This window comes from Pelophylax lessonae (assembly GCF_965119305.1).
Source record: "Pelophylax lessonae genome assembly, chromosome: 13".
Lineage (NCBI taxonomy): Eukaryota > Metazoa > Chordata > Amphibia > Anura > Ranidae > Pelophylax > Pelophylax lessonae.
This window is the reverse complement of record NC_138780.1, coordinates 7,049,506-7,073,483: the sequence shown is the minus strand read 5'-3', so window position 1 is coordinate 7,073,483 and position 23,978 is coordinate 7,049,506. Positions and strand designations below refer to the sequence as shown.

Sequence of the window (23,978 nt, the reverse complement as noted above, 5' to 3'; positions counted from 1 at the left end):
GCAGGGTGGATCTTGCAATGGGGATTTGGGTGTGTTGCAGGGCGGATCTTGCAGTGGGGATTTGGGTGTGTTGCAGGGTGGGGATTTGGGTGTGTTGCAGGGCGGATCTTGCAGTGGAGATTTGGGTGAGTTGCAGGGCGGATCTTGCAGTGGGGATTTGGGTGTTTTGCAGGGCGGATCTAGCAGTGGGGTTTTGGGTGTGTTGCAGGGCGGATCTTGCAATGTGTTGCAGAGCGGATCTTGCAGTGGGGATTTGGGTGTGTTGCAGGGCGGATCTTGCAGTGGGGATTTGGGTGTATTGCAGGGCGGATCTTGCAGTGGGGATTTGGGTGTGTTGCAGGGCGGATCTTGCAGTTGGGATTTGGGTGTGTTGCAGAGCGGATCTTGCAGTGGGGATTTGGGTGTGTTGCAGAGCGGATCTTGCAGTGGGGATTTGGTTGTGTTGCAGGGCGGATCTTGCAGTGGGGATTTGGGTGTGTTGCAGAGCGGATCTTGCAGTGGGGATTTGGGTGTGTTGCAGAGCGGATCTTGCAGTGGGGATTTGGGTGTGTTGCAGGGCGGATCTTGCAGTGGAGATTTGGGTGTGTTGCAGGGCGGATCTTGCAGTTGGGATTTGGGTGTGTTGCAGAGCGGATCTTGCAGAGGGGATTTGGGTGTATTGCAGGGCGGATCTTGCCGTGGGGATTTGGATGTGTTGCAGGGCGGATCTTGCAGTCTGGATATGCCAAATTTCCATAGGTAACGCCCACATGTGATGCTGAGCTTCCATAAGCATATAGGGATGGTGAAGTCAGTGATTGCCATCCAATGTACTAACTCTTCCAATCCCCCACCGCAGGTATCCACTACAACCTCTCCCTGGATGACCGCCGAGGGACCCCCCGCGCCGTCTTTGACAAGAGTTTCCAGAAGCTAATCAGCAAGCGCGTGCGAATCTCCACGGGGGTGGTGCTCTGTATGAACATCAGCTTCCACGTCATCGTGAGTACTGGGGGGGGGGGTGGCGTTGGGCGTATTAAAGCTATTGGATCCAAGTAACAGCCAAGCAATGAGCATTTTTTAGGGGGTAGGTGGACCAATCTAATCAATGGAGACCCCAAATGATACAACTATTTAGGGGGCCATGAGACTCTGCTTATCAATTGAAATAGCTTTTGATTGCCTTCTCTAATTAACTATCCCTACTGCAGCTCCCAGTGCCTAAAACATGTTAGGATGGAAGTATTGACTGCATTCCTAGAGGTCGATTTACAAAAAAAAACTGTACAACCACTCATTCCTCAAATCTGTGTGATCAATAGTACATGGTTACATTTCTTTAGTTAATTCCCTCTAGGGTTCTCTAGAATCATTACTCTTGTATTAGATATACTTTATGTCTTTCCTATACCCTTCAGCTCCATCTAGTGGCAATATTGAGGTGTTTTCTCCTCCTCAGGACACAGCCGACTATCTGAAGCCGATCGGAGTTCTCCTGCGATTCAACCTGAGCGACTCCGAGTCCAGCCCGGTGCTGGATGACAAGTGTCCTTCATCAGTGAGAAGGCTGGTAAGTGTTCAGGATCTGTAGATATAAAAGACATTAGAGTGTAAGCTCCTCTGGTACAGAGACTGATGTGACGGTGGGGGACGGGGACATTAGAGTGTAAGCTCCTCTGGTACAGAGACTGATGTGACTGTGGGGGAGGGGACATTCGAGTGTAAGCTTCTCTGGTACAGAGACTGATGTGACTGTGGGGGAGGGGACATTAGAGTGTAAGCTCCTCTGGTACAGAGACTGATGTGACTGTGGGGGAGGGGACATTAGAGTGTAAGCTCCTCTGGTACAGAGACTGATGTGACTGTGGGGGAGGGGATATTAGAGTGTAAGCTCCTCTGGTACAGAGACTGATGTGACTGTTGAGGACGGGGACATTAGAGTGTAAGCTCCTCTGGTGCAGAGACTGATGTGACTGGCTCAGTGATCTCTGTACAGCGCTGCGGTATATGTCAGTGCTATATAAAAGTGTGACCCTCTCTGTGTCTCCCTTGTCAGGTCCCGTTCTTCAAGGACTGTGGAGAGGATGATGAGTGTATCACTGACCTCTCTCTGCGGGCTCGGATGGACATTGTTGGCACACGGTGAGCACATGGGAATATTTTTGTGTAAATACGCCCCTGCAGCAGTGGGTGGATTTTATCTTGGCGCAGAGTTCTGCTTTATTAGTTGTAGCCATTGTAGTTCTGTGTTCATTTTTGTGCCCTTCTGGGGTCAGCTGACTCATCGCATGTGGTTTACTTTTTCCGCCAGAGACAACCCGCATATTATCCGCAGGGATCGAAAGAAGTTGGCGGTAGAGGTGGAGCTGGAGAACCGGAAAGAAAATTCCTACAACACCAGCATGAAAGTTTGGTTCTCCAGGAATCTCCTCTTCTCCAGCATCTCTGGAAAGGTAACGACTCCTTACTGCCCCTTACTGGGAACCCCTCATAATGGGCCCAGCGGGTGTACAGACCCGGGAACTCAGCACAGGGATGGTGGGAACCCCTCATAATGGGCACAGCGGGTGTACAGACCCGGGAACTCAGCACAGGGATGGGGGGAACTCCTCATAATGGGCACAGCGGGTGTACAGACCCGGGAACTCAGCACAGGGATGGTGGGAACTCCTCATAATGGGCACAGCAGGTGTACAGACCCGGGAACTCAGCACAGGGATGGAGGGAACCCCTCATAATGGGCACAGCGGGTGTACAGACCCGGGAACTCAGCACAGGGATGGTGGGAACTCCTCATAATGGGCACAGCGGGTGTACAGACCCGGGAACTCAGCACAGGGATGGTGGGAACTCCTCATAATGGGCACAGCAGGTGTACGGACCCAGGAACTCAGCACAGGGATGGAGGGAACCCCTCATAATGGGCACAGCAGGTGTACAGACCCGGGAACTCAGCACAGGGATGGTGGGAACCCCTCATAATGGGCACAGCGGGGGTACAGACCCAGGAACTCAGCACAGGGATGGTGGGAACCCTGTAACTCTTCTGTATACACCAAACACTGGAATATGAAATGTGGGTGGAGATGTTGGTGGAGAATGATGACCTCCTGATTGCACAGTTTATGCTCTGACAGGGAGAAGCTCTGAGTAAGGTGGAGTGTACAGCGCTGTCATCCAACACCAGATCCTGCAGCATCAGCTATCCGGTCCTGCGCTCCCTGGAGAAGGTAAAGGGACGGGATGTGGGGGATTGGATTTTGGGGGGGGGGGGGGTGACTGGGTGGGGCAGTATTTAGCATGTTCTCCAGGTAAGAGTTGAACACTTTTTCGGGCTCCTCACAGAATTCCAGCTCCTGGATTTTTAACATTGAGGGCTGTATGAGGGCGGATCCCTTATCTGAAAGCAGTCATTATGTAGACACCCGGAAGTGCTGCCATTGGTACTTGCTGAATATCTCTCCGCCACCTCCTCCCCTTAGATCGGGTTCAGTCTCTCCTGCTGGTCTCAGATAAGGATCTCGGACATCACACAGCCCTCCACACAGAACTAGATGGAGATTCTCACATGACCTCTCTGCCCTCAGGTTCACTTCACCCTGGAGTTCGAATACAGCTGCGCCATTCTCCTGAACCGCGTGCAGATCAAGCTGTCAGCCAGCAGGTGAGTGCACTCTTGTGCGCCGCTATGATGGAAACTCAATTTAGGACAGGAAATGACATCAGAGCTGTATGGCTTCACTATTATCCTCCCCACCACTTATAATGTATAAAATATAGGCAGATCTAAACACTCCCCTTCCATATATACAGGACATACAGTGTCTCCCAAAAGTAAGTACAACCCTCACAGAGTTTCATGATTAACAATCAGCCTTTGTGCTGAGGTTTATGTGTGTCTGTGAAACTTATATCTATAGCACAGTGACTCTGGGTACAAGGACTTGTGGTGGTATTTCTTATTGGGCAGTGAGCCGGATGGTAGTATTCCATATTGGGTATTGAATTGGATGGTAGTACTCTGTATTGGGCAATGAGTAGGATGGCAGTATTCCGTATTGGGCAGTGAGTCAGATGGTGGTACTCTTCATGTGACAACACTGAAGAAATGACACTTTGCTACAATGTAAAGTAGTGAGTGTACAGCTTGTATAACAGTGTAAATTTACTGTCCCCTCAAAATAACTCAACACACAGCCATTAATGTCTAAACTGCTGGCAACAAAAGTGAGTACACCCCTAAGTGACAATGTCCAAATTGGGGTCCAATTAGCCATTTTTCCTCCCCGGTGTCATGTGACTCGTTAGTGTTACAAGATCTCAGGTGTGAATGGGGGGCAGGTGTGTTACATTTGGTGTTATCGCTCTCACTCTCATACTGGTCACTGGAAGTTCAACATGGCACCTCATGGCAAAGAACTCTCTGAGGATCTGAAAAAAAGAATTGTTGCTCTACATAAAGATGGCCTAGGCTATAAGAAGATTTCCAAGACCCTGAAACTGAGCTGCAGCACGGTGGCCAAGACCATACAGCGGTATAACAGGACGGTTCCACTCAGAACAGACCTCACCATGGTCCACCAAAGAAGTTGAGTGCCGTGCTCAGCGTCCTATCCAGAGGTTGTCTTTGGGAAATAGACGTATGAGTGCTGCCAGCATTGCTGCAGAGGTTGAAGGGGTGGGGGAGGGGTCAGCCTGTCAGTGCTCAGATCATACGCCGCACACTGCATCACATTGGTCTGCATGGCTGTCATCCCAGAAGGAAGCCTCTTCTAAAGATGATGGACAAGAAAGCCCGCAAACGGTTTTCTGAAGACAAGCAGACTAAGGATATGGATTACTGGAACCATCTCCTGTGCTCTGATGAGACCAAGATAAACTTATTTGGTGTCAGATGGTGTCAGGCGTGTGTGGGGGCAACCAGGTGAGGAGTACAAAGACAAGTGTGTCTTCCTACAGTCAAGCATGGTGGTGGGAGTGTCATGGTCTGGGGCTGCATGAGTGCTGCCGGCACTGGGGAGCTACAGATCATTGAGGGAACCATGAATGCCAACATGTACTGTGACATACTGAAGCAGAGCATGATCCCCTCCCTTCAGAGACTGGGGGGCAGGGCAGTATTCCAACATAACGACCCCAAACACCTCCAAGACAACCACTGCCTTGCTAAAGAAGCTGAGGGTAAAGGTGATGGACTGGCCAAGCGTCTCCAGACCTAAACCCTATTGATCATCTGTGGAGATCCTCAAAAGGAAGGTGGAGGAGCGCAAGGTCTCTAACATCCACCAGCTCTGTGATGTCATCATGGAGGAGGGGAAGAGGACTCCGGTGGCAACCTGTGAAGCTCTGGTGAACTCCATGCCCAAGAGGGTTAAGGCAGTGCTGGAAAATAATGGCAGCCACACAAAATATTGACACTTTGGGCCCAATTTGGACATTGTCACTTAGGGGTGTACTCACTTTTGTTGCCAGCGGTTTAGACATTAATGGCTGTGTGTTGAGTTATTTTGAGGGGACAGTAAATTTACACTGTTATACAAGCTGTACACTCACTACTTTACATTGTAGCAAAGTGTCATTTCTTCAGTGTTGTCACATGAAAAGATAGAATAAATATTTACAAAGATGGGAGGGGTGTACTTACTTTTGTCAGATACTGTAGTTTTATCTCTTAGGACATTGATTGCGTATTCAGTTAGGTTAATGCTGCAGATCCACATTTTTTATTTACCACTTATAGCCAGCAGGGGGCGCAGTCAGGCGAGCACTAGAGCTGGGCTGTAATCTGATTTGCTGTTCAGAGATCTCATGGAGGGGCACCACAACCCCTCCCCTTCTCCAATCATACAGCTCCATCAATGGTTTCAATTAGACAGAGGCGGCTGCTGTTGGGTTCCCCTGTTGTGGTGCGAGCTACGAGTATCATGAGAGCACTTTGTATTTAGGGGCATCCAGAGCCAAAAATGTGTTTTAATTTTTTGGATAGAGTGGGGGAAGGGTTAGAACCCCTGTCAGGTTTTTATTGCTGCATGTGTCCCAGCTAGGGAAATGCATCGTCTTTATTTGTCCTGGTGACCATTGCAAAATTATTTATTATAAATCCAAATAAAATATTACAAAATAATAATAATATTCACATTCTTTCATTCAATCTTTTCTTCTTTAGTGACAATATTGAGATGAATGACACTCTACATGACAACAGCGTACAGCTCACCACCAACATCCGATACGAACCGGAGCTCTTCATCCTGAGGTGAGCCGTCCCCATCCAATGATCCTCCACCCAAATCTCCTACAAGTCTATTATGAGGGGTTCCCCCCATCCCTGTGCTGAGTTCCTGGGTCTGTACACCCGCTGTGCCCATTATGAGGGGTTCCCTCCATCCCTGTGCTGAGTTCCTGGGTCTGTACCCCCGCTGTGCCCATTATGAGGGGTTCCCTCCATCCCTGTGCTGAGTTCCTGGGTCTGTACCCCCGCTGTGCCCATTATGAGGGGTTCCCACCATCCCTGTGCTGAGTTCCCGGGTCTGTACACCCGCTGTGCCCATTATGAGGGGTTCCCTCCATCCCTGTGCTGAGTTCCTGGGTCTGTACCCCCGCTGTGCCCATTATGAGGAGTTCCCACCATCCCTGTGCTGAGTTCCTGGGTCTGTACACCCGCTGTGCCCATTATGAGGGTTCCCACCATCCCTGTGCTGAGTTCCTGGGTCTGTACACCTGCTGTGCCCATTATGAGGGGTTCTCACCATCCCTGTGCTGAGTTCCTGGGTCTGTACACCTGCTGTGCCCATTATGAGGGGTTCCCACCATCCCTGTGCTGAGTTCCCGGGTCTGTACACCCGCTGTGCCCATTATGAGGGGTTCCCACCATCCCTGTGCTGAGTTCCAGAGTCTGTACACCCGCTGTGCCCATTATGAGGGGTTCCCACCATCCCTGTGCTGAGTTCCTGGGTCTGTACCCCCGCTGTGCCCATTATGAGGAGTTCCCACCATCCCTGTGCTGAGTTCCTGGGTCTGTACACCTGCTGTGCCCATTATGAGGGGTTCCCACCATCCCTGTGCTGAGTTCCTGGGTCTGTACACCCGCTGTGCCCATTATGAGGGTTCCCACCATCCCTGTGCTGAGTTCCCAGGTCTGTACACCTGCTGTGCCCATTATGAGGGGTTCCCTCCACCCCTGTGCTGAGTTCCTGGGTCTGTACACCTGCTGTGCCCATTATGAGGGGTTCTCACCATCCCTGTGCTGAGTTCCTGGGTCTGTACACCTGCTGTGCCCATTATGAGGGGTTCCCACCATCCCTGTGCTGAGTTCCAGAGTCTGTACACCCGCTGTGCCCATTATGAGGGGTTCCCACCATCCCTGTGCTGAGTTCCAGAGTCTGTACACCCGCTGTGCCCATTATGAGGGGTTCCCACCATCCCTGTGCTGAGTTCCAGAGTCTGTACACCCGCTGTGCCCATTATGAGGGGTTCCCACCATCCTTGTTTCGGTGGAATTCTTCTGACACCTGTAGTGCAGCTGAAAAACCACAACTGCTGGAACTTCAGCTACAGAAACGCATGGGATTGTTGTGTGAATGGTGAGAGTAGTAGGTACATGGGAGGACTTCCAGCAGAGGTGGTCGGTGAGCTTTCAGGTTGCAGTCAGGACCCCGGGTGCAGAAATTGTATTTTCATTGGTCGAGGATATCAGTCAGAATACCAATCAATGTAATTCTCATTGCAGCGAGTCCAGCCTGAACCGATACGAGGTTCAGCCCATCCTGAGGCCGAGCCGAGACTCCGGGCCGGAGTTCATCACAAAGTTTAAGGTGAGATGAATCAATGAATGTAAGATGATAACATATAATATGATGACATGTAATAATGACCTCATAGCAGATTACCTGTATACACCGCCCCCTGGAGGTCATTATAGCAGATTACCTGTATACACTGCCCCCTAGAGATCATTATAGCAGATTACCTGTATACACTGCCCCCTAGAGGTTATTATAGCAGATTACCTGTATACACTGCCCCCTAGAGGTCATTATAGCAGATTACCTGTATACACTGCCCCCTGGAGGTCATTATAGCAGATTACCTGTATACACTGCCCCTAGAGGTCATCATAGCAGATTACCTGTGTACACTGCCCCCCTGGAGGCCACTATAGCAGATTACCTGTATACACTGCCTCCTGGAGGTCATTATAGCATATTACCTGTATACACTGCCCCCTAGAGATCATTATAGCAGATTACCTGTATACACTGCCCCCTGGAGGTCATTATAGCATATTACCTGTATACACTGCCCCCTGGAGGCCACTATAGCAGATTACCTGTATACACTGCCCCCTAGAGGTCATTATAGCAGATTACCTGTGTACACTGCCCCCCTGGAGGTCATTATAGTCGGTAGTATAATATTTAATATGATGACATATAATAATGACCTCATAGTGAGGTCTTTTGTCACCTCATAGCAGATACACTGTATATACCCCTCCCCCCCCAGAGGTATTTATAGAAGGAACAAGCTTTGCTTGACTAAGATCTCTATTCCCCGTCTGATCAATGTTTATAAACATAAACAATGCTACTTCGTATATTTTTCTCCTGTTCGATCAATGTTTATAAACAATGTTACTTTGTATCTCTCTATCTCCCGTCTGATCAATGTTTATAAACAATGTTACCTTGTATCTCTCTATCTCCCGTCTGATCAATGTTTATAAACAATGTTACTTTGTATCTCTCTATCTCCTCCGCCTGACAATGTGAGCCTCTCTAGCGCACATCCTGAGTGACTCCACACTTTAAGCTGCTGTACATCCTCAGTTGATAGGCGGTGACGTGCTCAGTTGGTGGGTGGCGGTGGTGACGTGCTCAGTTGGTGGGCGGCGGTGGTGACGTGCTCAGTTGGAGGGCGATGGTGACGTGCTCAGTTGGTGGGCGGCGGTGGTGACGTGCTCAGTTGGAGGGCGATGGTGACGTGCTCAGTTTGGTGGGCGGTGGTGACGTGCTCAGTTTGGTGGGCGGCGGTGACGTGCTCAGTTTGGTGGGCGGCGGTGACGTGCTCAGTTTGGTGGGCGGCGGTGACGTGCTCAGTTTGGTGGGCGGCGGTGACGTGCTCAGTTTGGTGGGCGGCGGTGACGTGCTCAGTTTGGTGGGCGGCGGTGACGTGCTCAGTTTGGTGGGCGGCGGTGACGTGCTCAGTTTGGTGGGCGGCGGTGACGTGCTCAGTTTGGTGGGCGGCGGTGACGTGCTCAGTTTGGTGGGCGGCGGTGACGTGCTCAGTTTGGTGGGCGGCGGTGACGTGCTCAGTTTGGTGGGCGGCGGTGACGTGCTCAGTTTGGTGGGCGGCGGTGACGCGCTCAGTTGGTGGGCGGTGACATGCTCAGTCGGTAGGCGGTACACAGAGGAAGGAGAAATGGCAGCCCACTATTATCCATGTAAGGAATCTCTTCTGCCCTTGTCTCCAGGTGCAATACGTGGACTGTTACCCTCTGCACAACATCTCGGTGAACATCCGCACCCCATCGATGGGCTACGGCAGCTCATACTTCATGTCCGTCTCCAGGATCATTTCTGACAATGTAAGATGGGGGAGGGGCTGGAGGAGACACGGCTCGGCTTATACTCAGTGACACTGGTGTCACCCCCCTTTTATTATATATCCATCAGGTCACCTGTGTGTTATCCAATACAACCCGACCAGGAACAGCGCTGCTGCCCATACACCCCGAGGACCTGCTTCATACTCCCATTGTGGTGAGATTTTCTGATTGTCAGCTCTTGGGACCAGTGCTCTTTTGGATTCTACCTGGTTGGGTAGATTGCCATGTCTGCAAGAGTAGAGTCAGACTTTGGTGGGGTTAGGAATTGGGGGGGTCAGGAGAATGGGGTACCCCACTAATCTCTCCTTCTTCTATCAGAACTGCAGTAACAGCCTCTGTGAGGTCATCACCTGCCAGATCCCTACCCTCCCCCGCAACGCCGAGGTGTCCCTATCCATCCTACGCATCATCCACAACCACTTCTTCACCAACGTGAGTACCCCCCAATATAACATGGACTCTGTATACGGGGGGTGGGACAGGGCGATGGTCTGCAGATGTCAGTGATGGGATAATCTGCAGAATATTTAAATATGGATCTGTCAGTAGGGGGATGGGAGGGAGCGATGTTCTGCAGATCTCTAGAGAGGTCAGTGATGGGATAATCTGCAGAATATATCAAAATAAATCTGTCAGGAGGGGATGGGAGGGAGCAATGTTCTGCAGATCTCTAGAGAGGTCAGTGATGGAGTAATCTGCAGAATATTTAAATATGGATCTGTCAGGTGGGTGATGGGAGTGATGATCTGCAGATCTCTAGAGAGGTCAGTGATGGAATACTCTGCAGAATATGTCAATATGGATCTGTCAGGAGGGGACGGAGTGATGTTCTGCAGATCTCTAGAGAGGTCAGTGATGGAATAATCTGCAGAATATTTAAATATGGATCTGTCAGGAAGGGGGTGGGATGGAGCGATGTTCTGCAGATCTCTAGAGAAGTCAGTGATGGGATAATCTGCAGAATATATCAATCTGGATCTGTCAGGAGGGGGATGGGAGGGAGCAATGTTCTGCAGATCTCTAGATGGGTAAGTGATGGAATACTCTGCAGAATATATCAATATGGATCTGTCAGGAGGGGGTGGGATGGAGCGATTTTCTGCAGATCTCTAGAGAAGTCAGTGATGGGATAATCTGCAGAATATATCAATATGGATCAGTCAGGAGGGAGGGATGTTCTGCAGTGGGGGAAGTTGCGGTGGTTTTGGCCCTCTGGTGGAGTTCCCGTCTATACAGACCGTCTATTGTGTCCTCAGGAAGAAATTATCTCACATCTCTGGGTGCTAAACAGGAAAACGCTATTTCCAGCCCCTCGTATCGCATCAATCGCGGCTTTGTAGCGCTGCGATGTATTTCCAGGCGGGGTCACCCGTGTCTGGCTCCGCCCAGCCTGTCCATGGGGCTCTAATCAAAATTCCTCCACCTGGAGACTATAATATCTAATATGTATTTCTCATTACTGTGACAATTTTGTAGCGGCTCTCCAATGTTTACAGAATTGTTACATATTTTCCTGCATGTTCTGCACAATTTCCATCTGTATCTCAGACAGCGCAATCTGCACCTTGCTTAAATCCCCCCTCCATCCTTCCGGGTGTACAGGCTCCTCCCCCTGGACTCATACAGCTTCCTCCGCACACTGCGAGCGTCTCATAATGTGCATCAGAAGCTGCAGAAAGTCACATAGAGCCCCGCCTCCTTTCCTGGCTGGGAGACGTCTGATATCATCGAGACTGCTGTCCCTGGCCCCGCCCCCTTCAGTTCTGTCAATCATGGTAGGCCCAGCATTAAATGTGGGCATTACCTATGCAAACGAGGCCTACCAGTGCCAGGACAAGGCTGTAGAGTCCAGGGCAAACATGTCTAACTCCTCCTCCCCCCCCCCTCCTCCTCCCCAACATGTATGACCATTTAGTGTTCGCAAATCCCCCCCCCCCCCCCCCCCCAAAAAAAAAAACTATTTCCCCTCCTAGCACAAATACCCTCCAATCAACCCTACTAGCTAAACCCCCCCCCCCCCCTCCCCTCTGCACCCATAAACATGTCCCCTCCTAGCCCAAATCCCCCTCCAATCATCGCTACAAGCACAAATCCCCCCCCCCCATAAAAATGTCCCCTCCTAGCACAAATCCCCTCCAATCATCGCTACAAGCATTAATCCCCCCCCAATAAAAATTTCTCCTTCTAGCACAAATCCCCTCCAATCATTGCTACAAGCAGAAATCACCCCCCCCCCCATAAAAATTTCTCCTTCTAGCACAAATCCCCTCTAATCATCTGTACTAGCAAAAATCCCCTCCTAGCACAAATCCTCTCCAATCATTGCTACAAGCACAAATTCCCCCCCCCCCCCCCCCCCCAAAAAAAAAGTCACCTCCTAGCACAAATCCCCTCCAATAAAAAATTCTCCTTCTAGCACAAATACCCTCTAATCATCTGTACTAGCACAAATCCCCCCATAAAAATGTCCCCTCCAATCATCGCTACAAGCAAAACCCCCACCCATAAAAATGTCCCCTCCTAGCACAAATCCCCTCCAATCCCCCCCCCCATAAAAATGTCCCCTCCTAGCACAAATCCCCCCATAAAAATGTCTCCTCCTAGCACAAATCCCCTCTACCATATCCCCTGTTCTAGCACCACATGTGGGTGTTACCTATGCAAATACAGCCTGCCTAGGAACGCCCACTCCTCCAGACTGACACCCACCCGTCAAGGCAATATGATATTTGCATAACTCCTCCCACTGCTATCAATCATGATAGCTTTGCATCACATGTGGGCGTTACCTATACAAATACAGCCTGCCTGGGATCGCCCACTTCTCCAGACTGACGCCCACCCATCAAGGCAATATGATATTTGCATAACTCCTCCCACTGCTTCCAATCATGAAGGCTTAGAATGACATGTGGGCGTTACCCTGCGCACTCCCAGCTAACGGAAAGCCAATCCCGGCGGTCACATTGTCCTAAACCTCTTAAAGGGCCGGGAGGTGACGGCTCCGAAGGGTTACACTTTACCAGCTGCTGAGATGATATCAGTTGCAGGATAAGCCATGGGGGGAAATCCCTGTTATTGGTCAGTTTAGGAATGACAGACTGAGTCCATCCTGTTGTGGCGTTCTGGGACTTGCAGTTCCTCAACATCTAAGGGGTGGTATTGGCTGACAGATACAGGTGGGCGGAGTCTCATTTTTGATTTGTTGTCTTGCAGGCGAAGTTTCGCTCGGTTAAAGTGATCAGCGAGTTCATCCTGAATGTGAAGGAGGACGGAGCTCTGTTCACCGACAACGCCCGGCACAGGACGCAGGTCTGCACCGCCTACATAGGAAGAGGGTGGAGCTGCACCTAAGGCATGCTAAAGTCACCCTCTAACATAGGCTGAGAGGACACTTTGGCCTGCCTTACATGCACTGAGATTGATGAATCAAGGCTGAGGCTCCATTATTGAGCTTAGTCTGAAAATGCCAACTACCTGGCTGCCTCCAACTTCAGTATTCTGACCTGGAACAAGCCTGTGTAGATGTCTCTCCCCGCCCACTTTGGGGTGTTCCTGCTCTTCCTTTTTATTCTCCGTAATGTAAACCTAAATCTTTTATTTATTTTTATTAGTGGATGGAATATTTGAAGGGTTATTGCTGTCTGTGTCCCCACTGGGGGAGATCTGCCCTTTATTTGCCCCGGTGTCACCAAGACAGGACGTGATGGGAAATACAAAACTTTTCAAGTGCCATCAGAACAGGAATAGGAGAAAATCTTCCAATGGAGACCTGTTCCAATGTTAGCTAAGGGGGGGGGGGGGTCCCCTTAGGTTGTAGAGATTTCCTCACACTTCCTGTTGTGTCTCCAGCACAGGAAGTGAAGGGAAATTCTCCATCAGGGATATGGGTTTCGGTGTTAGCTAAGGGGGGATTTCCCTTACTTTGGAGAGATTTCCTCACACTTCCTGTTGTGTCTCCAAAACAGGAAGTGAAATGAAACCTTCCAATGGGGACACAGGTTCCAAAGAGGACTAAGGGAGGAGTGATTTATTCCTACTTCCTGTTGTGTCTCCAGCACAGGAGGTGAAAAGAAATCTTCCAACAGGGGCAACTGTTCCAATGATGACTAATGGGGGATTTCCCTTAGTTTGAAGAGATTTCCTCACACCTCCTGTTGTGTTTCCAGCACAGGAAGTGAAATCTTCCAATAGGGGCACGGGTTCCAATGATGAATAAGGGGGGAGGATTTCCCTTAGTTTAGAGAGATGTCTTCACACTTCCTGTTGTGTCTCCAGCACAGGAAGTGAAGGGAAATCTTCCAATGGGGACACCTCTTCCAATGATGACTAAGGGGGGGGGAGTGATTTATTCCTACTTCCTGTTGTGTCTCCAGCACAGGAGGTGAAAAAAATCTTCCGGGGGGGGGGGGGGGGAGGGTTAGTTGCGCAACTGTTCCAATGATGACTAAGCAGGGATTTCCCTTAGTTTGAAGACATTTCCTCGCAGCTCCTGTTTTTAGCATAGGAAGTGAAGTGAAATCTTCCAATGGGGACACGAGTTACAATGATGAATAAGGGGGGAGGATTTCCCTTCGTTTAGAGAGATTTCTTCACACTTCCTGTTGTGGCTCCAGCATAGGAAGTGAAAGGAAATCTTCCAACGGGGGGGGGGGGGGGGGGGGCGGCAACTGTTCCAATGATGACTAATGGGGGATTTCCCTTTGTTTGAAGACATTTCCTCGCAGCTCCTGTTGTGTTTTCAGCATAGGAAGTGAAGTGAAATCTTCCAATGGGGGGGCAACTGTTCCAATAATGACTAAAGGGGGTTTTCTCTTAGTTTGGAGAGATTTCTTTACACTTCCTGTTGTGGCTCCAGCACAGGAAGTGAAATAAAGTCTTCCAATGAGGACATCTGTTCTAATGATGACTAATGAGGGGGATTTATCTTAGTTTATCAAGATTTCGTCACACTTCCTGTTGTATCTCTAGCACAGGAAGTGAAGGGAAATCTTCCAGTGGGGACACAGAGGATTTGTGTGTTGATCTGATTTGTTGTTTTTGGATGTGCTTTGTAGAGTGTTCTGGAGTTGCTGCACCCCATCCTCCTGCCGCTGTCGCTGTGGATTCTGATTGGAAGCGTCATTGGAGGTCTCCTATTACTAGCGCTCATCATCTTCATCCTATGGAAGGTAAGTCACAGGCACTCACCCCGACATCTGACTGTACAGTACCTCATAACGGCCTGCAGATGGCGCACGCCAATACAGAACCTCTATAGCTGGTGACAGATCCGTACTGAGGGGGGGTTGTAGCTGAATGTTATGGGACCCATTGTTAAGGGTTGACATTCCACATTGGAGTCCTGCTATGAATTTCTCTTTGAAGGCTGATTTCAGATTTCAGGTTGTCAGATCTGTCCGAGATATTTCCACATCTCACAGCTGTCAGACGACGCCCAACCCCCGAGCCATAACAGGGATCAGCTATGTCACATATGTACAGTAAAGTGCATCTGTCACCAGAACGATAGTTCCACCCTCTGTGTACTGCAATACAGCAGCTGCTGCAGAACTACAAGTCCCAGCATAGCACTGCTCCTGATGTATGAACCTGTATTGTAACCAGGACCTGGATCTACAGAGAATGACCGGCAATATACACAGGGCTGGCAGGGAACGTCCCTCACTGCTGGGTCTTTGTACCATCATACAGACAACAGACTGTCATCCCCTGACCATCACACCTGGATGAGCTTGCGGGGGACATCGCATTCCAGGACCACAACAAGAAATATTGAACACCCCCCCTAGAGTCACAAGGGATGCCAGAGACACGGGGGGGGGGGGGGCACAGGAGTCACATGGGATGCCAGAGACACGGGGGAGCACAGAAATCACAAGGGATGCCAGAGACACAGAAGAGCACAGGAGACACATGGGATGCCAGAGACAGGGGGGGGGGGGGGCACAGGAGTCACAAGGGATGCCAGAGACACAGAAGAGCACAGGAGACACATGGGATGCCAGAGACACGGGGGGGGGGGGGGGGCACAGGAGTCACAAGGGATGCCAGAGACACAGAAGAGCACAGGAGTCACAAGGGATGCCAGAGACACAGAAGAGCACAGGAGTCACAAGGGATGCCAGAGACACAGGAGTCACAAGGGATGCCAGAGACACAGGAGTCACAAGGGATGCCAGAGACACAGGAGTCACAAGGGATGCCAGAGACACAGGAGTCACAAGGGATGCCAGAGACACAGGAGTCACAAGGGATGCCAGAGACACAGGAGTCACAAGGGATGCCAGAGACACAGGAGTCACAAGGGATGCCAGAGACACAGGAGTCACAAGGGATGCCAGAGACACAGGAGTCACAAGGGATGCCAGAGACACAGGAGTCACAAGGGATGCCAGAGACACAGGAGTCACAAGGGATGCCAGAGACACAGGAGTCACAAGGGATGCCAGAGACACAGGAGTCACAAGGGATGCCAGAGACACAGGAGTCACAAGGGATGCCAGGGACACAGGAGTCACAAGGGATGCCAGGGTCACAGGAGTCACAAGGGATGCCAGGGTCACAGGAGTCACAAGGGATGCCAGGGTCACAGGAGTCACAAGGGATGCCAGGGTCACAGGAGTCACAAGGGATGCCAGAGACACAGGAGTCACAAGGGATGCCAGGGTCACAGGAGTCACAAGGGATGCCAGGGTCACAGGAGTCACAAGGGATGCCAGGGTCACAGGAGTCACAAGGGATGCCAGAGACACAAGGGATGCCAGAGACACAGGAGTCACAAGGGATGCCAGAGACACAGGAGTCACAAGGGATGCCAGAGACACAGGAGTCACAAGGGATGCCAGAGACACAGGAGTCACAAGGGATGCCAGAGACACAGGAGTCACAAGGGATGCCAGAGACACAGGAGTCACAAGGGATGCCAGGGACACAGGAGTCACAAGGGATGCCAGGGACACAGGAGTCACAAGGGATGCCAGGGACACAGGAGTCACAAGGGATGCCAGGGACACAGGAGTCACAAGGGATGCCAGGGACACAGGAGTCACAAGGGATGCCAGGGTCACAGGAGTCACAAGGGATGCCAGGGTCACAGGAGTCACAAGGGATGCCAGAGACACAGGAGTCACAAGGGATGCCAGAGACACAGGAGTCACAAGGGATGCCAGAGACACAGGAGTCACAAGGGATGCCAGAGACACAGGGGAGCACAGAAGTAACAAGGGATGCCAGAGACACAGGGGAGCACAGAAGTAACAAGGGATGCCAGAGACACAGAGGTCACAAGGGATGCCAGAGACACAGAGGTCACAAGGGATGCCAGAGACACAGAGGTCACAAGGGATGCCAGAGACACAGAGGTCACAAGGGATGCCAGAGACACAGAGGTCACAAGGGATGCCAGAGACACAGGAATCATAAGGGACGCCACAAACAGGAGATCCTAGAGGATGCCAGAAATGCAAAGGGCCTTTGAATTGCAAGGCATGCCAGAGATACAGGAGTCATAGATGATGCTGGAAACACAGGATCCTAGAGTCCCAAGGGATACAGGAGACACAGAAAGTACTGGAGTCACAAGGGACACTGGACACAGAGTGCTGGAGACACAGGGGATCCTAGAGTCACAAGAGATGTCAGAGACACAGGGAGTGCTGGAGACACAGGGGTCACCAGAAACACAAGGGATCTTGGAATCACAGAGGGTCCTGAAGGTACAAGGGGCACAAAAGACACAAGGATTCCTGGAATCACAAGGGATACTTGAGACACAGGGGGCCCTGGAGTCACAAGGGGCCTGGGAGGCATGGGCAGGGTCTCAGTTTGGATGTAGACGTGCGTAATGCAAACAATAAGCAACGTATCATCTTGACCAGGGGTCTTCAAACATTGGCACTCCAGTTGTTCAGGAACTACAATTCCCATCATGCCTAGTCATGTCTGTGAATGTCAGAGTTTTACAATGCCTCATGGGATGTGTAGTTCCACAACAGCTGGAGGGCCGTAGTTTGAGGATCCCTGATCTAGACCATTAAAGCCCAACTTTGGGAAAGGTGAAAATGATCCCATACCATGGGGCTGCAGCCGCAGCACAGGGGTTAATGGATCATTTTATCTAGGGGAGAATAAAAGCAGTTTAACTTACCCAATCCTCCACCCCCCCCCAGCAGATGGCGCTCTAGTGTACACTGTCCCCTGATTCAAAGTCATGAACTCATTTGGTAATCCAACCTGAGCTATTTGGAGCATCTCCACACCAGCTGAATGCTAAGGCTTGCGGCAGGAATGTCTGGGCTGCATGCTGTTGAGCAGAAGCCGGAGGTATTTAGGACTTCTTGCTGTTGGCCCTGGCATTGAGCAGAGAATTCAAATCAAAAGCATAAATATTTATGGCATTTAATGAGCTGGTTGCAAACCACGTGCGTTGCAAATTTCTTGCAGCAACAAACCATGCACTTTATGGCAGCTGTTTCCAGCTCCTTATAGAGCAAGGGTCTCCAAACTATGCCCCCCCCCCCCCCCCCCAGTTGTTCAGGAACTACAATTCCCATCATTCCTAGTCATGTCTGTGAATGTCAGAGTTTTACAATGCCTCAGGGGAAGCGTAGTTTCGCAACAGCTGGAGGGCCTTAGTTTGGTGATCCCTGTAATAGAGTAACAAATGAATAGGGCACAGTGCTGCACTGCCCTCTAGTGATGAAGCTAGGGTACTGCACAGGTAGAAGGCTTTAAATCTTACCTCAGTCTCTCAGGTGTACCGACTCCTCTTCTGGACCAAGATGGCTTCCTCTAATTTTACTGCACACTGTGAGCTTCTCATAATGTGCATTAGAAGCTGCATCAAGTCAGATAGAACCCATCTCACTTCCTGGCTGGGAGACCTCCAGCATTGATAGATGAGCAGGATGTCCCTCTTACTCATGTTCGTGTCTTTTGTAGAGTAATGGGATAGGATGGTATGGGATAAGAAAAAGGGTGGGTTGGGATGGGATGGGATAGGATAGGATAGGTTGAGTTGTGATGGGACGGAACAAGATAGGTTAGGATGGGATAGGTTGTGTTAGAATAGGTTGGGATAGGATAGTTTAGCATAAGGTGTAACAGGACAAGATGGGTTGGGATAGAATGGATGGTTGGGAGGGGATAGAATAGGTTGGTTGGATGGGACAGGACAGGTTGGGATGGTAGAAGACAAGATGGATTGGGTGGGGACAGGATAGGTTGGGATGGGACAAGATAGATTAGGATGAGATGGGACAGGATAGGTTGGGGATGGTATAAAACAAGATGGATTTGGATGGGATAGGAAAGATTCAGATGTGGTGGGATGGTATAGGACAAGATGGGTTAGGATAGGGCAGCATAGATTAGGATGGGACAGGATGGATAGGTTGGGATGGTATAAGACAAGATGGATGGCATAGGATAGATTAGGATGAGATGGGACAGGATAGGTTGGGATGATATAGGACAAGACAGGTTGGGATGGGATGGGATGGGACAGGATAGGTTGGATTGGTATAAAACAAGAAGATAGGATGAGATGGGACAGTAGATAGGGATAGTAAAGGACAGGTTGGGACCGGATAGTATAGATTAGGGTGGGACAGAATAGTTTGGGATGGTATAGGACAAGATGGGTTGGAATGGAATAGGTTGGGATGAGATAGGATAGATTAGGATGAGAAATGGACAGGATATGTTGGGATGGGACAAGATAGATTAGGATAAAATGGGATGGGACATGATAGGTTGGGATGGTATATAACAAGATGGATTGGGATGGGACGAGATGGGATAGGAAAGATTCAGACGTGATGGGACAGGATAGGGTGGGATGGTATAGGACAAGATGGGTTGGAATGGAATAGGTTGGGACAGGATAGGTTGAGATGGTAAAGGACGGGATAGGTTGGGATGGTAAAGGACAGGATAGGTTGGGATGGTAAAGGACAGGATAGGTTGGGATGGTAAAGGACAGGGTAGGTTGGGATGGTAAAGGACAGGATAGGTTGGGATGGTAAAGGACAGGATAGGTTGGGATGGAATAGGTTGGGAAAGGATAGGTTGGGATGGTAAAGGACGGGATAGGTTGGGATGGTAAAGGACAGGGTAGGTTGGGATGGTAAAGGACAGGGTAGGTTGGGATGGTAAAGGACAGGATAGGTTGGGATGGTAAAGGACAGGATAGGTTGGGATGGAATAGGTTGGGAAAGGATAGGTTGGGATGGTAAAGGACGGGATAGGTTGGGATGGTAAAGGACAGGGTAGGTTGGGATGGTAAAGGACAGGATAGGTTGGGATGGTAAAGGACAGGATAGGTTGGAAAGGATAGGTTGGGATGGTATAAGACAAGATGGATTACGATGGGATAGGATAGGATAGATTAGGATGAGATGGACAGGATAGGTTGGGATGATATAGGACAAGACAGGTTGGGATGGGATAGGTTGGATTGGTACAAGACAAGATGGATTGGGATGAGACCGGATAGGTTGGAATGAGATGGGATAGGACAGGAGGTTAGGATGGTATTGGACAAGATGGGTTGGGTTGGGATGGGACAGGATAGTTAGGGATGGTAAAGGACAGGATAGTATAGGACAAGATGGGTTGGAATGGAATAGGTTGGGACAGGATAGGTTGAGATGGTAAAGGACAGGATAGGTTGGGATGGTAAAGGACAGGGTAGGTTGGGATGGTAAAGGACAGGATAGGTTGGGATGGTAAAGGACAGGATAGGTTGGGATGGTAAAGGACAGGGTAGGTTGGGATGGAATAGGTTGGGAAAGGATAGGTTGGGATGGTAAAGGACGGGATAGGTTGGGATGGTAAAGGACAGGATAGGTTGGGATGGAATAGGTTGGGAAAGGATAGGTTGGGATGGTAAAGGACGGGATAGGTTGGGATGGTAAAGGACAGGATAGGTTGGGATGGAATAGGTTGGGAAAGGATAGGTTGGGATGGTAAAGGACAGGATAGGTTGGGATGGTAAAGGACAGGATAGGTTGGGATGGAATAGGTTGGGAAAGGATAGGTTGGGATGGTAAAGGACGGGATAGGTTGGGATGGTAAAGGACAGGATAGGTTGGGATGGAATAGGTTGGGAAAGGATAGGTTGGGATGGTAAAGGACAGGATAGGTTGGGATGGAATAGGTTGGGAAAGGATAGGTTGGGATGGTAAAGGACAGGATAGGTTGGGATGGAATAGGTTGGGAAAGGATAGGTTGGGATGGTAAAGGACGGGATAGGTTGGGATGGTAAAGGACGGGATAGGTTGGGATGGGATAGGACATGATACATTGGTTTGGCATAGATACAGTATTTACAATGCTCCTTCCCCTTCTCCATACTTATCATTCATGTTTCTTCTCACAGCTGGGATTCTTCACGAGGAAAGTCCAGGGTGAAGAAAAGGAAGAAGCAGCCGCTGAGAACACCCAGTGACCGCTCCTCAGTCCCCAGCAGAGACTAGAACTGTTCAATATGGACCCATTACTACTGTGCGGCCGGAGCTCAATATTCTGTATTATCTTCTTGGTAAGGGAAGGACCATCTGTGGAGTCCCGACACAAAGTCCCACAATGGGACCAATACTGAATATAAAGAAACACAGAGCACTGAGGAGCTCACACCACGGGACCGATACAGAGGACCTCAATGAGGACGGTGCTGGGTGCACAGAGACTATGATGGGACTTCTTCAGGAACATTGAACCTGCCCCTGAGGACAGGATGAGGATTACTACAAAACAGGAGTGATAAGGGAATAGAATCAACTAGATTTCTTTTATATTGAACCCGGAGAGATTTTTATATATATTTTGTGCTGCCCCCTATTGTCAGATGTGGATGGACTTTGTAATATCAACATTTAATAAAAGTTATTTATACATAATGTAGAGGGACTAACGCTTAGGATGGCTCTGCCGTATGGTAATAGGTTTGTATCGCCTGTATGTATTGTATAAACTTTTTCATCTATTCTGCAGAATGGGAAATGTGGCCTCCATCCCCCAGTTATATATAACTGGGGGATGGATCCCATCCCCCAGTGTGTAATATATATAATAGCACAGTGCTGTCTTCTGGGGCTGAAGCCAGGGTACTGCAAAGGCAGACCTCCATGTCCCAGTTATATAAAACGCACAGTGCTGTGCTGCCCTCTGGTGTTGAAGTTCGGGTACTGTACAGGCAGAATGACAACTTCCATCCTCTAGTTGTATATTAGAGGCTGTGCTGCCCTCTGGTGTGGAAACCAGGGTACTGCACAGGCAGAAGGCTGACTTCCATCCTCAGTCTAGTTATAGGCACAGTGCTGTGCTGCCCTCTGGTGTGAAGCTGGGGTACTGCACAGGCAGAAGACTGCTTATAACTAGACTGAGAATGGAAGTCAGTCTTCTGCCTGTGCAGTACCCCAGCTTCCCCCTAGAGGGCAGTGCAGCACAGCACTGTGCCTTCTATACAACTGGAGGATGGAGGTCGGCCTTCTCCCTGTGCAGTACCCTGGCTTCCACACCAGAGGGCAGCACAGCCTCTAATATACAACTAGAGGATTGAAGTCGGCATTCTGCCTGTGCAGTACCCTGGCTTCCACACCAGATGGCAGCACAGCTTTGAATATACAACTGGAGGATGGAGGGTCGGCCTTCTGCCTGTGCAGTACCCTGGCTTCCACCCCAGAGGGCAGCACAGCACTGTGCCTATAACAAGACTGAGGATGGAAGTCACAGTGCTGTGCTGCCCTCTGGTGTGGAAACCGGGGTACTGCACAGGCAGAAGGCCTACATCCTCCAGTTGTATAAAAGGCACTGTGCTGCCCTCTGGTGTGGAAGCTGAGGTGCAGCACAGCCAGAATTCCTTAAAATCTGACCTCCTTCCCCAAGTTGTATCAGCTCATCTCCTGGACTGAAATTGCTTCCTCTGAGCTTCTCACAATGTGCATTAGAAGCTGCAGCAAGTCAGATAGAGCCCCGCCTCTCTGAACTGGAGGACGTCCAGCACCATCTTAGTGCTTTCCCCCCCAGCCTGACTGTCTCTGGCTCCACCCCCTTCATTCATTGGATTTCACTTATTTTTAATCACGGAGGCTCAGCATTACATGGGAGTGTTACCTATGCAAATTCAGCCTGCCTAGGAACTCCCACTTCTCCAGACTGACTCCTGCTCATCAATGTGTGTTGATATTTGCATAACTCCTCCCCCTGCTTGCAGCAGCTGAGGGCTCTTGGGAGGAGAATTGAGGCATGGTGCCAATGTTTTCAGGAAGCTATTTTTAGCACTCTGCTGACTCCTCCCACCAGCATTGCATAGAGAAGCACAGAGACCCAGTGAAGTCATCACCAGGTAGAAAATAAGGTGTATGAAATATGGAATAGTTTTATATAAAAAATGACATTCTCATGCTGATGAAGAGGAAGGAAAAATATAAGAAACGCCAGCCCAAGGTATGAGGAAACATTATTAGCAATGGCAGTCTATGTACTTCTCCCAGTTCAGGTTTCTTTTACAATACGCAACCCATGAAAGCTACATGGGCTGCCAGTTGCCTGGCTATGGCTGGAACAAGCATGTAGCAAATGAGTCAGAAAATGGCATTGTTAGAATGTAATCCTGTTCTGGGCAAGCCAAAATATTGAAAGGGACAGCATCCGACTGAGGACATCTTGTGGCAGAAAAGAAGTAATGCGGGGGGACAGCTTTTGGCAGAGGCAGGTACTGCAGGGAGACAGGTTCAGATTGGAAAGACTGAGGACATCTTCTGGCAGAGGGACAGGTTCAGATTGGAAAGACTGAAGACATCTTATGGAAGAGGCAGGTACTGCAGGGGGGAAGTTCAGATTGGAAAGACTGAGGACATCTTATGGCAGAGGCAGGTACTGCAGGGGGCAGGTTTGGAAAGACTGAGGACATCTTATGGCAGAGGCAGGTACTGTGGGGTGGGGGGCAGGTTCAGATTGGAAAGACTGAAGACATCTTATGGAAGAGGCAGGTATTGAAGGGGGCAGGTTTGTAAAGACTGAGGACATCTTGTAGCAGAGGCAGGTACTGCAGGGGGACAGATTTAGATTGGAAAGACTGAGGACATCTTATGGCAGAGGCAGGTACAGCAGGGGGGAAGTTCAGATTGGAAAGACTGAGGACATCTTGTGGCAGAGGCAGGTACTGCAGGGGGGAAGTTCAGATTGGAAAGACTGAGGACATCTTCTGGCAGAGGGACAGGATCAGATTGGAAAGACTGAAGACATCTTATGGAAGAGGCAGGTATTGAAGGGGGCAGGTTTGGAAAGACTGAGGACATCTTATGGCAGAGGCAGGTACTGCAGAAGGGCAGGTTCAGATTGGAAAGACTGAGGACATCTTGTGGCAGAGACAGGTACTGAAGGG

At 49.9% G+C, this 23,978-nt stretch overlaps 1 protein-coding gene across 1 annotated transcript in view; it reads left to right on the top strand.

Moving 5' to 3' along the window:
• Positions 1-21,149, top strand: part of ITGA10 (integrin subunit alpha 10) — a 64,759-nt gene extending 43,610 nt beyond the window's left edge. The window contains exons 17-30 of the mRNA XM_082275324.1: positions 839-981; positions 1,439-1,549; positions 2,036-2,121; positions 2,291-2,432; positions 3,117-3,209; positions 3,567-3,643; positions 6,146-6,235; positions 7,709-7,793; positions 9,452-9,565; positions 9,654-9,740; positions 9,905-10,018; positions 12,803-12,898; positions 14,644-14,757; positions 20,970-21,149. Coding sequence (XP_082131450.1) covers positions 839-981; positions 1,439-1,549; positions 2,036-2,121; positions 2,291-2,432; positions 3,117-3,209; positions 3,567-3,643; positions 6,146-6,235; positions 7,709-7,793; positions 9,452-9,565; positions 9,654-9,740; positions 9,905-10,018; positions 12,803-12,898; positions 14,644-14,757; positions 20,970-21,038 — 1,421 coding nt within the window. The 3' untranslated portion in view covers positions 21,039-21,149. The remainder of the gene's footprint in view (positions 1-838; positions 982-1,438; positions 1,550-2,035; positions 2,122-2,290; positions 2,433-3,116; positions 3,210-3,566; positions 3,644-6,145; positions 6,236-7,708; positions 7,794-9,451; positions 9,566-9,653; positions 9,741-9,904; positions 10,019-12,802; positions 12,899-14,643; positions 14,758-20,969) is intronic.
• Positions 21,150-23,978: the final 2,829 nt, after the last annotated feature.